The sequence below is a fragment of the Nycticebus coucang genome, chromosome X (assembly GCF_027406575.1).
Source record: "Nycticebus coucang isolate mNycCou1 chromosome X, mNycCou1.pri, whole genome shotgun sequence".
Taxonomy (NCBI): Eukaryota; Metazoa; Chordata; class Mammalia; order Primates; family Lorisidae; genus Nycticebus; species Nycticebus coucang.
In genome coordinates this window covers 17,496,235-17,510,217 of record NC_069804.1, presented here as the reverse complement: position 1 = coordinate 17,510,217, position 13,983 = coordinate 17,496,235, and the positions used below count along the sequence as shown (strand labels likewise).

General features: G+C 44.9%; 1 protein-coding gene across 3 annotated transcripts in view; it reads left to right on the top strand.

Annotated features, from left to right (window-relative positions):
* PHKA2 (phosphorylase kinase regulatory subunit alpha 2) overlaps positions 1 to 13,983 on the top strand; it is an 85,828-nt gene that overhangs the window by 54,655 nt on the left and 17,190 nt on the right. For all 3 annotated transcript variants that reach the window (XM_053579800.1, XM_053579799.1, XM_053579798.1), the window contains exons 13-19: positions 499 to 577; positions 2,887 to 3,021; positions 3,671 to 3,780; positions 5,731 to 5,875; positions 6,124 to 6,202; positions 9,543 to 9,718; positions 10,483 to 10,656. In XM_053579800.1, coding sequence (XP_053435775.1) covers positions 499 to 577; positions 2,887 to 3,021; positions 3,671 to 3,780; positions 5,731 to 5,875; positions 6,124 to 6,202; positions 9,543 to 9,718; positions 10,483 to 10,656 — 898 coding nt within the window. The remainder of the gene's footprint in view (positions 1 to 498; positions 578 to 2,886; positions 3,022 to 3,670; positions 3,781 to 5,730; positions 5,876 to 6,123; positions 6,203 to 9,542; positions 9,719 to 10,482; positions 10,657 to 13,983) is intronic.

Genomic DNA, 13,983 nt, shown 5'->3' with positions numbered 1-13,983 from the left:
GTTACAATGTGAGGCTATGCTGATTCAAAGAGCACCCTTTTGGGGGGGCTTTATGTTTCAGGAATGTCAGCCCCTGGCCAAGTCCTCACTCTGCACTTCCCCTAAGGGTGTTGCCTCAGTTTCCCCACCTGATAAATGGTGACAATGGTGGTGCCTGCCTTTTAGAAGGCCTACATGTGACAGTGTCTATACGGGAGCTCAGCCCGGCGCCCAGCACGTGGTAAGAGCTCAGGATGTATCAGTGACCACTCTTTTTGCTCATACAAGATGATGGCAGATTTGACTAGCCCTGGAGACCTAGGTGCCCAAAATACAGTACATTAGTGGCAATTTGAAGGGTACACTCTGTTTCAGGGAAAAATAAGACATTGACTCAGAAAATGTAAAGAAAAAAATACTGAATATTTTGAATCCTAAAATATTTTATTTTCCAACTTAGTTTGGAGATGAAATTTTAGTTAATCACTATTTCATAGTGTCAATATCCCTCTTTCATAGGGATTTCTTGCTGCTGGTGAAATTGATCCCTTAAATAGAAGATTTTCCACTTCCGTCAAACCTGATGTTGTGGTGCAAGGTTTGTGAGCGTGTTTACTATTCAAATTTAACTTTGTAAAACCAATGTTATTTTTAATTCCAAGTATTTCCTCGTTTCTTACTTAATTAAAAAATATGTCTGTGCTTGTGCTCTGGCATACAGCAATTCTGTGAGGTACCTTATCTAACGCAACAGCTCCCAAAGACGAGTGTCTTTTTCCTAAGCACAGACTGACTTTCTACAAAGCAATTGTTTTCTTGAATCTAACCCTTGATTGCAACTGGAGCACAAATTATTCATTGAACATCATTTTCCATAACTGTTATTCTTTGAAAAATGGAACCTGAACCTGGTAAAAAACTCAGAACCCAAACAAGGGTGGTTTATTCCTCCCTCGGAGTTCTGCGCTCTTCCCGCCTTTCAGCTCTGTCCACCTCCCTGGCCCTTCTGTCTGGCCTGCTCCTCCTCCAGAGAGGTGGGAGGCCAGCCTGCCTCTGCTTCTCTGTGCCTGGGGGCCTTAGACTTTGTGCTGTCTCACCAAGTCTTCTCGAAATGAACTGAGATTGCAATCTGGGGACCTCTCTGTGCAGCGGCTGGCCTGTGGGGTGTGCTGGGTACAGCAAATCCTCCTCCCTCGTCCCCTCTGAGGGAGGACCTCCTAGCAACTCACGGAGCACTCACGTACCATCTAATGTCATAGCACACTGTGTAGGCACCGTATTGCCCAGAGATGAGACCACACACTTCTTTTTTTTTTTTTTTTTTTTTTTTATTTGGCCGGGGCTGGGTTTGAACCCACCACCTCCAGCATATGGGACCGGCGCCCTACTCCTTGAGCCACAGGGGCCGCCCGAGACCACACACTTCTTAAAGACAAGGCCCACATCATTCTTGTGGCTTCTATGTTGATTGCCACATACGCCCGCATGTGTTGAAAGGGGTGATTGGACAGATGAGCATTCCTTGCTGTGGCTGCTGGCTCATTCCGCTGCACGTGCCCATGATACAGTGAGATGAGCTGCAGGTTGTCACACAATCGATGCTGTGAGGCAGGCCCGCCACAGACACACCTGTCACAACATTCTGATAAGGTCACATGTGTGATGACAATGATGATCATCTCCACCTTACCCCCAAGGCTTAGAGGTTACCCTACTCACTCAAGGCCGCTCCACCGGCTTCTGGGGATACAAGAGCCCATTTCTGACATCTAGATGGGCTGATCCAGTTGCCTGTGTCATCCCAGCACTGAGCCAGTGCATGTCCTGCTAAGTAGTCTCTTCTGTTTTTGTTTTTGTTTTTTTTTTTGTTGTTGTTGTTGTTTTAAGGCAGAGTCTCATTTTGTCACCATTGGTAGAGTGCTGTGCATCATCATAGCTCACAGCAAGCTCCAACTCTTGGGCTCAAGCAATCCTCTTGCCTCAACTTCCCAAGCAGCTGGGACTACAGGTGCCTGCCACAATGCTGGGCTAGTTTTTTAGAGACAGGGTCTCACTCTTGCTCGGGCTGGTCTCGAGCTCCTGAGCTCAAGCAGTCCACCTTCCTTGACCTCCCAGAGTGCTAGGATTACAGGTGTGAGCCATTGCTCCGGGCCTCAGTAGTCTGTTCAATCTCCAAGCCTGCTTTCTAGCTGCAGGCTGGGACCTGTTGGTGGATCCTAACCAGCATCTTTTTAATGTAATAGGACAGAAAAAAGGAGAAATTTTCAGTGGATCTGGCATGGAGTAAGGGAAGTGCAGTCTTAGCAACTTATCCACATGGCTCCCAGATGTCCATCAAAATCAATGCCCTAAAAGAGTTCCCCCCACAGAGAGAGAGGCCACTGTGTGATTTTGATAAACGTGAAGTTCTATGGAGTTCTGCAGGCCACGGAAGCTTCAGAAGACTGAGGTGTTAAGGGAAGCCTCAGCAGAAGCGCCCCTGCCAGCAGATTCTGCCACATCGTTCTTCTTGTCCCTGTCTTGTAGAAGCAGGGGCACAAGCTTCTCCTGGCATCCCCTGAGCAGAGCTGTTTCCACGTCTATGGAAAAGACACAAGACACTTTCAGAATAAATGCAGACCCGGGGGAAGCAAGGCATTATTTGATGTGGGGTGACTTGGCTTGGGACCTCTTGTCAGACTGTCTTGCACCTTGAAGGCACTTGATAAATATGCATCGTGGGTGTTGGGGGTGGCAAGGACAGAGAGATTAGGAAGAGCTGCAGGTTGCTCGCTGTCATTTCCAAGGCCGACCCATGTGTGGGAGAGCATGCAAATGTGAGTATCATCAGGCAGGAGAGAGCGTAGCAGCGAGACCCCTATGCAGAGTCACGATCTAAAGCACATTCTCTGGTCTTCTCTTTCACAGTTACTGTTTTGGCAGAAAACAGTCACATTAAGGAGTTGTTGAAGAAACACGGGGTAAATGTGCAGAGCATTGCAGACATTCATCCGATTCGTGTCCAGCCAGGCCGGATTCTTAGTCACATATATGCCAAGCTTGGTAGGTTGGAGGAAGTATCATGGTGTTTTGGGCAAGGGGACATCTTGGTTCTAGGTTTGGGGTCCGAGGGAGACTGATGCATGCATGCATGCATGTTCTAAAGAATCGGGAAAAACACTAAAGCAGGTGGTTCCTTCCGCTGTTTCCATGTGAAGAGAAAGAGGCAAACAAGCATTCAGTAGATGCCACCATGGGTTGGCCGTACAACTCGCCGGGTCCGCTGTACAATAAGGGGTCGCCTTTGAAAATACACAGTTGGAAGAGTCATGTGTGTCTGGATAATGCTTCCAATTTTTATCTGTGGTATCAGAACAGGAGAATGTTCTCTTTACTTTCTCTAGAATCTGACTTCTTCATATTATGGTTCAGTACTAAATAATTTAAAAGTAAGCATTAACATAGTTCTTTTAGTAGTTTTGTCCCATATAGATTGAGTTGGGTGTATTCATATACATGCATGAAGAGAAAGGGGTGTGGAATTTGGTTTTGTTTTCAGCTTTGTCCCATTTTAAAGAAGGATGATGGTAATAGAAAAAGCAAATGCCAAAGTGGGTTGTCTAATGTAAAAATAAGCCCGACCTTAGCCTAAGTCCCCCAGAGTAGCTGTTAATCCATTTCCTCTAACTCTGATTTCTCATTTTCAAAATAGGACGGAATAAGAATATGAAACTGAGCGGGCGACCGTATCGGCACATTGGCGTCCTTGGAACCTCTAAACTCTATGTGATTAGGAACCAAATCTTTACTTTTACACCCCAGGTGGGAAGAGCAACCTTTCAGTACCTCCCCTTTGCTGCCCTGCAAAGCTTTTCTCCTTTGAGTGTGGCAGAATTCTGCATGCACAGACTCAGATAGACACCTAAAGTGACACCCAGTACCTGGTGGGATTCTTTCTTTTTTTGAGGTAATATTTATTCTTATTTTTTTTATTGTTGGTTTATTTTTTACTTTTTTTTAATTTCAGGTTAATGTGAGGGTATAAACAACCAAGTCATAATATTAGAATTTGTTAGGTAGACTCCATCTTGAGTTATGTCCCACACCCAAAAGGTGTGCCATATACTCCTACATTGTGCCCATTCAGTTGGGAGCACCCCAAACCCTTCTTCTCCTCTCCCCCTTCCCTGGTTCCCTCTCCCCCCAACTTGAATTGAAATGAATTTTTCTCCTATGTGGGCATGTATTCAGGGGTCCTCAAACTGCAGCCCGCGGGCCACATGAGGCTGTGTGATTGTATTTGTACCAGTTTTGTTTTTTTACTTCAAAATAAGATATGTGCGGTGTGCATAGGAATTTGTTCATAGTTGTTTTTTTTTTTTTTAAACCATAGTCCAGCCCTCCAACAGTCTGAGGGACAGTGAATTGGCCCCCTGTTTAAAAAGTTTGAGGACCCCTGGCATCTACTGGCTTCATATTAGTATTGAGTACATTGGATTTTGCTTTTCCATTCCTGTGATACTTTATTGAGAAGAATGTGTTTTGGCTCAATCCAGGTTAATACAAAAGATGTGAAGTCACCATCTTTTTTATGGCTGAATAGTATTCCATGATATACATATACCACAGTTGGTTAATCCATTCCTGAGTTGATGAGCATTTAGGTTGTTTCCATATCTTGGCCATTGTAAATTGAGCTGTGATAAACAATCTAGTGCACATGTCTTCATTATAAAACAATTTTTTTTCTTCTGGATACATGCCTAGTAGTGGGACTGCAGAGTCAAATGGGAGGTCTAGTAGGTGCTCAATAAATGTAGATTGAATGGAATTCCATGTGCCATCACTTCTAACCATGAAGTTTAGTGAAATTCACACTGCTTTGGAAATTTGCTGGTGACATGTTACTTAACTCATAACCCTTGTGCCCCATAGCAATAGTCCCCAACCCTTGTGTAGGCTGTCATTGGACCCTATGCATTAATACACGGCCAGTCTGATTTTCAGGCCCCATCCTCGTTACTGAGATATTAAATATACTGATTATAGAACTTATCTCTGCAGGTTTTATTTCTGAAGAAAACTAGCCCCGAAGAAGCACATACCAAACATTTCCCACCCATTTGGGCAATTAGAAAGACCAGCAGTGGTGTTACTTTGACAGTATGGGCACAGCCCTCACTTACCTGGGCACACAGCTGGTCGTGGATCAGTAGCCCCAATCTGGCTCACTGAAATCTTGTGAGTTATTTCCTTTAGTAACAAATTTCAGTCCAGAGTTGAGCACGCACTATTCTAGAGGCCAGGAGAACAATTTGATTTTCATCGATGTCAGGCAGCAGTGCCTTTACTTGACATTAACCAGGCCATCAATCAGGCCACCAGAGTCTCCACATCTCATCTGCTCTCAGCACCCTGCTTGGAAAGCATCTTCAAACCCGGTAGCCCTGGAAGGAGTAGGAATTAAGGAATTATTGATTTGCTTTCAGAGACAGCAGTGTTGGGCAAGATGCTTAAATCCCCATTTGCAGAGCTGAATATAGATTTAACAGGACACCTTTCCCTTCTGCAGTAAGAGAGTGATGGCTTCTGGGCAGGCGACAGACTAATTTATCTGATCTCGAGGAGAGCAGTCCCATGACCGGGCGGTTAAAGGCAGCGCTGAGCCTCTTCCCTGGCAATAAAACCCCAGGCTTAGTGCTGCCCTGAGTGACAGCTGGCATTGCAGGTAAACAAAGTGCAGGCTCTTACCTGGCCTCTCCTGCCTTTCAGTTCACCGACCAGCATCACTTCTACCTGGCCCTGGACAATGAGATGATCGTGGAGATGCTGAGGATTGAGCTGGCCTACCTGTGCACCTGCTGGCGGATGACGGGCAGACCCACGCTCACCTTCCCCATCACTCACACCATGCTCAGTAACTACAGGGATTTGATCAGGCTGATTACTGCCCAGTGGGGAGTTTGGGCCCTTTTCCAAATTCTTCAAATGGCTCCTGACCAAGGGGGGTGGTGTTCTTAGCACTTTGGTTTCTTATCTCAGGAATCTTCTTTGCCAAAAGTCTTTTCATTAGATGTGTTGATGAACGCATTTCAGTGCATACCAGGGGAAAACAAAGTATTCCCAGTCCAAGTAAACTAATCCATCTTTTCTTTTTTTTCGTAGCAAATGATGGCTCAGACATTCATCCTGCAGTTCTTTCCACAATTAGAAAACTAGAGGATGGATATTTTGGAGGAGCTAGGTAATTTGTGATTTAAAAAAAGAGTAGCATTGACCCTTCTTAAAATCTTTTGCTGCCCATCTCCCATTTTTCATATCAGTTGCTGAGCACGGAACCAGGGACTTTTAGAGTACAGGGAAGTTAAAACTTGTGTAATCCAGTCTCCCTTGTGAAACTTGACTTAGCTCTAAAATAGCATTTGGTTGATATCTTTTAAGTGTTTACCAACCCCAGCAGGCCTCGAACCCAGGAAGGTGAACATACCAGGCCCTATTCTTGGAATGCATGCAGGGAACACAGTGTGTGTTTCTGTTAAAAGGTGTGGAAGAAAACACCTAGCGCCTAGGACCCAGAAGGTGCCCAGGAAACACTCCTCACACTGATCCAGTGTGCTGTCACCTTAAGAATAGTTCACAGAACCTGGCAAATTCCTTCGTGGCCCTCATAGCAAAAGCAACTGAATGGGCCTGCATATATCACTGTCCCCTCACTACAAGCAGAACAAGCCCTGTTCCTGTTTACAGGCCCAAAGTATGACAGTGCGCCCAGTTATTATGCTGAAGTACCTTGAATGATGGGGGCTGACCTGCTAGGAAAGTCCCTTCCATTTTTGGAGCCTCCGATTTGTCACGAGGCCGAGAGAGGATTTCTCTGTGGCATCTCCCCAGATCCTCTGGGATATGCCAGAAGGACCCTGTGGGGCCTGGCCCTGATGTGCCCTTGCTGGGGCTCGGGGAAGCTTGCATGTGCTCCCTGACAGAATGCCAGTTGCTAACAGTGTTTGGGGGTTGAAACAGCTGCCCTTTCTTCTCATATCCTCCTACCCCAGGGACCCTGCTACCAAGGGAAAGTCACTGTCATTTCTTAAAATTGAAGTAAAATACAGATAACATTACCATCCTGGCCACTTGGAAGTGTACAGTTCCGTAGTGTGAGGGACATCGACATCCCAATGCACCCAATCTCCAGAACTCTTCATCTTGCAAAAGTAAAACTGTACCATTTCACAGCTCTCCCTGTCCCCCTCTCCCCAGCCCCTGGCCACCACCATCCTTTCCGTCTCTATGGGCGCAACTCCACGCAGCTCATCTGAGTGGAATCACAGTAGTAATCAATCTGTGACTAGCTCATCTCACCTAGCGTGAGGCTTCCGGTTAAGTGGCTAGATTTCTCGCTCTGGCCTCAGTCATTTGGGTGCCTGCTGAGGTCGCTGCCTCCGCCCACAGAGCTTGCTGCGGGTTTTGCTGCAGATTTGACGTGGCCCTTGATCCAGGCTTCTCCTGGGCTTTCTGTTGGGAACATCAGCCAAGTTGCTGCCAGCGTTTTGCCATGTACACTTCCGAGGCTAGTGCCGCTACCGCAGCCTGCATCCACTTTAGTACATTTGCCCTCCGGTTTGGATAAGTTACCACCTGGTGTGTGGCATCGTAATGGAGAGAAAATACCATAGGCCTATAATTAACCATTTTGCTTTCACTGCGATCTAATCTTTGTTAAAAGGCTAGCGTCTGCAGTTAATCGAGCACTCGCAGCGAGTTCTGCTTGCCGTCTCATTTAGCCTCCGCATTATGACATGGGCCGTATTCCCATTTGGTGGACAAGGAACTGCAGGCTCAGAGAGCCAGGGCCACCAGGGGAGTGGGTGCAGAGCTCTGTGACTGCCAGAGGCAGCCCCTAACCTTGCATGCTGAGCTGGATGAGGGCTCCAGGGCGGAAGGGGGCCCTCCTATAGACAGAGCATGGCAGGAAATTCAGGGAGCTACAGTTCTTAATCATTAAGATTTTTATAATTCATAAATTATATTATAAAATTGACATAGTTATAATTTACTGAAACATACATATTATAACCACATTAATATAATAAATTATTAAAAATTCTATGGCAGGCTGGGTGCGGTGGCTCACACCTGTAATCTCAGCACTCTGGGAGGCCGAGGCAGGAGGATCCCTTGAGCTCAGGATTTTAAGATCAGCCTGAGCAAGAGCCAGACCCTGTCTCTACTAAAAATACAAAAACTAGCTGGGCGTTATGGTGGGCACCTATAGTCCCAGCTACTGGGGAGGCTGAGGCAGGAGGATCACTTGAGCCTGAAACTCCAGCCCCTGTGGATTCCTTTGCTTTGAGGAGTTTGAGGTTGCTGTGTGCTATGACGCCACAGCACTCTAACCTGAGCAGCAGAGTGAGACTCTGTCTCAAAAAAAAGTTCTTGTTAATTAACCTTGCATCCCATTTTTACTTTTCCTCTAGTTCTAAAGATTTTTTAAAGCTGAACTCAGCGGACTCTACCCCTTGGATCCACGTGGGGTAGTTTGTTATTCATTAAAAGCCTCTTTAAGGGCCCGCCTTCCTGCCTTGGAGCAGTCTTTAGCCTCATAAACCTGACTCCTTTCACCTCCATCACAGAAAAACTTTCCATGGCCTTTACTCACTGCAGCCTGTTTTTCCTCCTCCACAACCCCAGGGCAAAACTAAACAATCCTTAGAACTGGCCCAGGGGTGAGGGCAGGGGGGTTACTCAATGGAGGGAAGGTTTTTCTGTCCCTCAGGCCATCTGCCGGTTTGCCTGAAACTCCAGCCCCTGTGGATTCCTTTGCTTTGCTACCTCAGGCTTCTCAGCTGTTTTTCTCAGCCTTTAAATCTATGTCACAATCTGATGCAGGTAGCTCTGAGGGAGGGATCCTGTTGTTTTCCGCTTCCCTATGTAACATTTTGAGAATGTTTCTTTCTGTAGGATGGAAATCCCCCCTACACCTGCGGAACTTGGAGCTGTGCTGCCAAACCCAGCTTCCAGTTTTTAGTGGAACTGTGCCCACCGCGATGTCATAGGGCCACTCAGGGCCTCTGCCCCAGGCCAGGGAGGGCCTGCCCCTCGAATTCCTTCTAGAGAACTTGCTCTTTCATTCTAAGACGCTTGCGCCTGTGTGGACTACATTTTATGCAAGGAACTCATAAAGAATTGCTGCTTCTGTTCCAGCCACTGTAGGGCCAAAAACAAACAAAAAGCAAAACAAAAAACATGGGTTGCTTCTAATTAAAAGTGGTTTGCTCGCTATATTTTGTAAAACTTTTGGTTGTTTCAGTAAAACAGATTTGTATTTGTGTTGGGTTTGGGAGGAAGAAATCAGCATGATTTATTTGACTTTTAATATGCTGAGTACTTTCACTTTGTACTCGCTATTGAATTTTTGTTTAGCTCTTGGCTGACTACTTATGTGGAGCAATCTGCAAAGTAATATATTTATTGATTCTGGCAGAAGCGTTCCCCTGGTTGGTTGTTGAAAAGTTTCTCAGTGATTCATAGCAGAAATTTGTCCACACTCCACCTGTATCCATCCTAACATGGTGTCTTCTTGGCAGAGTGAAATTGGGGAACCTCTCGGAATTCCTCACCACATCATTCTACACGTATCTCACATTCCTGGATCCAGACTGTGATGAGAAGTTGTTTGATGATCCCAGCGAAGGCAGCTTCAGTCCCGACAGTGATTCAGATCTGGGAGGCTATTTGGAAGACACGTATAATCCAAGTACAGGTCAGAATGCTTTCATGGGTGGGTCACTGAATTTCTTTGGCATTGTGATAAAATGGCCCTAAGACCTAAGCACTGAAAATGATTACTAATTCAACTACAAACAAACAGAAGAAAAGAGAGGCTTCTGTGCACATATTAAAATGAATAAGATGGCGGTTTCAAAGCCTAAACTATAAATGATGTCCTTGAAAGTGGGTTTTTTTTTTTTTCAAACTTAGCAGAGTCTCAGGAACAGGGGCATTTCTCAAAACACATTTTGAAGACAGAAACGCACTGCATGAATAGTCAAAGGAATGGCCGACCAATCCAGCTTTGGTAGGATCTGAGCGGTGCAGCCCTGTGTGTGTGGCATTTCTCAGTCTGCCGAGGTTTGGGAGTGCAGAGGCCTGTTTTGTACTTCTGGATAGTAGTTGAGATTAGGGCTGGGAGTCCCATAAGGCTTAGCTCACTCATGACAAATTAAAACAAAAGGCCAGACCTTGTCTTATATATTATTCAGTCCATCTTGGGATGATGTGATGTGAACGCTGTCTTGACTTGGATTTTCTTTTTCTGGGATGAAGTTTTTCCAAAGAGTAAATTTATATACACATATATTATCTCACTAAATCTCTTTATTCTTGGGGGTGGTGGAGGTGCAAACGTGGATGTCCAGCTGTCTTCTGCTAAGTCTCTGCAGTGACACCTGTGACACGCAGCACTGTATACAGTGAGGATATTTCTGCAGCTTGTTTTCATTGGCTCTTTTTCTTGTCCGATTACAGAAAGCCAAGACGAACTTGACCAGTATATCAACCACCTCCTGCAAAGCACATCCTTGAGGTGCTATCTGCCCCCTCTTTGCAAGAAGACAGAAGAAAGCCACATCTTCAGTGCCGTCCACTCCACTCGAGAAATACTTTCTGTGATGGCAAAAGCAAAGGGTCTGAACATTCCATGTATGTTGGTAACTCTTCTCCGCCTATTAAAATACCTTCTTTTAAGGCAGGGCACCTTGGCTCACACCTGTAATCCTAGCACTTTGGGAGACTGAGGTGGGTGGATCCCTTCAACTTAAGGATTGAAGGCCAGCCTGAGAAAGAGTGAGACCCTGTCTGTGGTGGCGCCTGTAGTCCCAGCTATTCGGGAGGCTGAGGCAAGAGGATCGCTTGAGCCCAAGAGTCTGAGGTTGCTGTGAGCACCTCAGCACTCTACCCAGGGTGACAGAGTGAGACTCTATCTCCAAAAATAAAGAATAAAATAAAATAAAAAATACCGTGTTTTATCAAAGTAATGTATGGACATAATTTCAAAGCCAAAGAAATCCTAGGAGACAACAAAATGGACCCTGCTCCCTTCTACTGAGAGGCAGCCACTTTTAACTCTTGTAGCTATTTCTTGTGGCATTTGCACGCCATTCTCTACAGTAATGTATCTGTCCTGCTGTCTTCGGGTGCATCAACTTTGCACCCTTTGACTTTCTATTTTGTGGGTCAACATTTATCTGTCTTATATTACCTCTCTTCTGCTTAACTTCCCTAACCCACCAAGGGAGTTGTGTTAAACTTTAGTGAAATCAACATTCACCCTTTGTATTATTGTATGTATGACAATATTATTTCCAACTCAGCATTATAGTATACTACGATTAGATTATATTACCATCTTTTTATTCTCTGTTTTCTATTTTTTCTTTTCTTTCTTTTTTTTTTTTTTGAGACAGAGTCTCCCTCTGCACCCTTGGTAGAGAGTCCTGGTGTCATAGCTCACAGCAACCTCAGACTCCTAGGTTCAAGCCATCCTCTTGCCTCAGCTTCCCAAATAGCTGGGACTACAGGTGTATGCCACCATGCCCAGCTAATTTTTGTATTTTTTAGAGAGATGGGTTCTCATTCTTGTTCAGGCTGGTCTCGAACCCCTGAGCTCAAGCGATCTACCCACCTTGGCCTCCCAAAGTGCTAGGATTCTAGGCATAAGCCACCATGCCTGGCCCACTCTCTATTTTCTAAAGTTAAAGTTGCCCTCGCTTTTCATTTGCTTTACTTCTTTTCTACATCTTCAAGTGGCCTCACACTACAAATTTCCACAAGGTCAGTCATATCAGCGAATCCTTCCACTACTTTTAGTCCACAAGTCTACTTCTGTCTGGGCTGGTTGTATTCTCAGCCTGTCACATACCTGTTGTCCTGGGAATTTCTTTGGCACATCTTTAGTTGGACTTTCCCTTTCTTGGTCTATTTCTTTGTTTGGGTAGAGCACATTCTAGAATAGTTTCAATAGGTTAAATAAAACCAGTATAATGGGAAAGAGGTCATGGTGGTGACAGCCCTCAACTTGCATGCTTCTGAAGTTCTCTGCGCCTTGGCCTTGGGCGCCCTCCAGGCTGGGATGCAGTGTTTAACCTGAGTTCTTCCTTTGCCATCCTTCTGTGTTGTTTCCTGACTTGTCTCCTGGGTGGATTTCCTGTTTTCTGTATCTCACCTCTTCCTCTTTCTTATTCCACTCTCTTATTTTAATGGCAGACATCCAGTAGTTTCTTGAGAAACAGTACATGGTGGGTAAAAATTGTTAAAACCTTGCAAGTCTGAAAACACCTCCAAATATTCTATACCCATCTGAGAGTTTAGCTGGCTATGGAATTCTAGACTGAAAATATATTTTTTTTCAGATTTTCCAAAGGATCACTTCATCATCTTCTTATTATCAGTATTGCTATTGAGAAGCTAAACCTATAAGGATTTTTGATCCTTGAAAAATAAAAATAAACTCTTTTTCTCTTTGGAAGTATTAGGATCTTCTCTACTCTCAGGTTCTGATATTTGAGTGATGTGCCTTGATCTGGGCATGTTTTCTTTCATTCTGTTCGGTAATCAGTGGGCCTTTCCAATGTGGAAAATTATGGTTTTCAGTCCTGTAGTTTTCCTGAAAATTTTCTTGACTCATTTCCTTCCCTACATTTCCTCTGCTCTCTCCTTGTGGTATTTCTTTTCTTTTCTTTTCTTTTCTTTTCTTTTCTTTTCTTTTCTTTTCTTTTCTTTTTGAGACAGAGTCTCACTATATGTCGCCCTCAGTAGAGTGCAGTGGCGTCACAGCTCACAGCAACCTCAAACTCTTGGGCTTAAGCAATTCTCTTGCCTCAGCCCCCCAAGTAGCTGGGATTACAGCGCCCACCACAATGCCCAGCTATTTTTTTGTTATTGTTGTCATTGTTGTTTAGCTGGCTGGGGCCAGATTTGAACCCGCCAGCCCTGGTGCATGTGGCCAGCGCCCTGACCACTGAGCTCCGTACGGGCACCGAGCCTCCTCCTGGTATTTCTGTGACTTCAAAATTGACGTCCTAGAGAAGTATTTGTCGTTTCTCTTATTTTCCATTTCTCTACCTGTTCTGAAGCCAGTTGCTTTAACTTTTGTTCCATACCCTTGAGTTTTTTCACTTTTGCTATCATGTTTTAAATCTGTATTCCCCAAATTGCATGTGTTCTTGTTTCGTGCATACAATGTAATTTATTATTCTAAGAACATTATGGCAGAGCTTTTTGTTTTTGTTTGGATTTACATTTTCTTCTCTCTGAATGGTTTCCAATTCCCCCAAATCACTTTTTCACATTTGCTTAGGATTTTATCTTGCCCTTGACAGTCCTTCCTCCAATGCCTGGTGCTCCCTGGTCATCTGATCATGCACAAGCCTCTCCAAGCCTATGGGATGGGGAGGGCTTACTGACTTGGGGGATATAGCGTGTAGACTGGTCAGATTTCCCAGAGATACTCTACAGTCTCCTACTGGAAGGGTAAGGGTCTGCTTGCCTAGAGCCAGATAGTTACTAAATTCCCCTAAGGAATGTATCCAGGCCTTCAGATATGCTGGTCAGTGCCCCATCCCTCCTGACACCCTCCCTCTTTTGTGCTTTTCAAAGAGACCCTCTGTCTTCTGTCAGAGCAAGCAAGGGAGTGCCATGCTGTATACAGCTAAACATGGCATCTGGGGGCTCTCTGCTTCTCCAGCAACTTCTTCCCAGTCTTCCTTACTTTGGACACCTGCCTTAGACCCTCAGGCCCAGAAAATTCCTGAGACTTTTTGGGGATTCTCTGATGTAAATCTGACTGGTTCTTGGATTTCTCCTCTACAGACCTGAAACTTGGTTGTATCTGCTAAATCAGAATATTTCAGTCAATGACAGACCATGTACACAGCAATGAGTTTCTAGGATTATAATGGAGCTGAAAAGTTCCTATCACCTGGTGACATCATAGCTGCCATGACATGCACAACACATTTATTACTTACA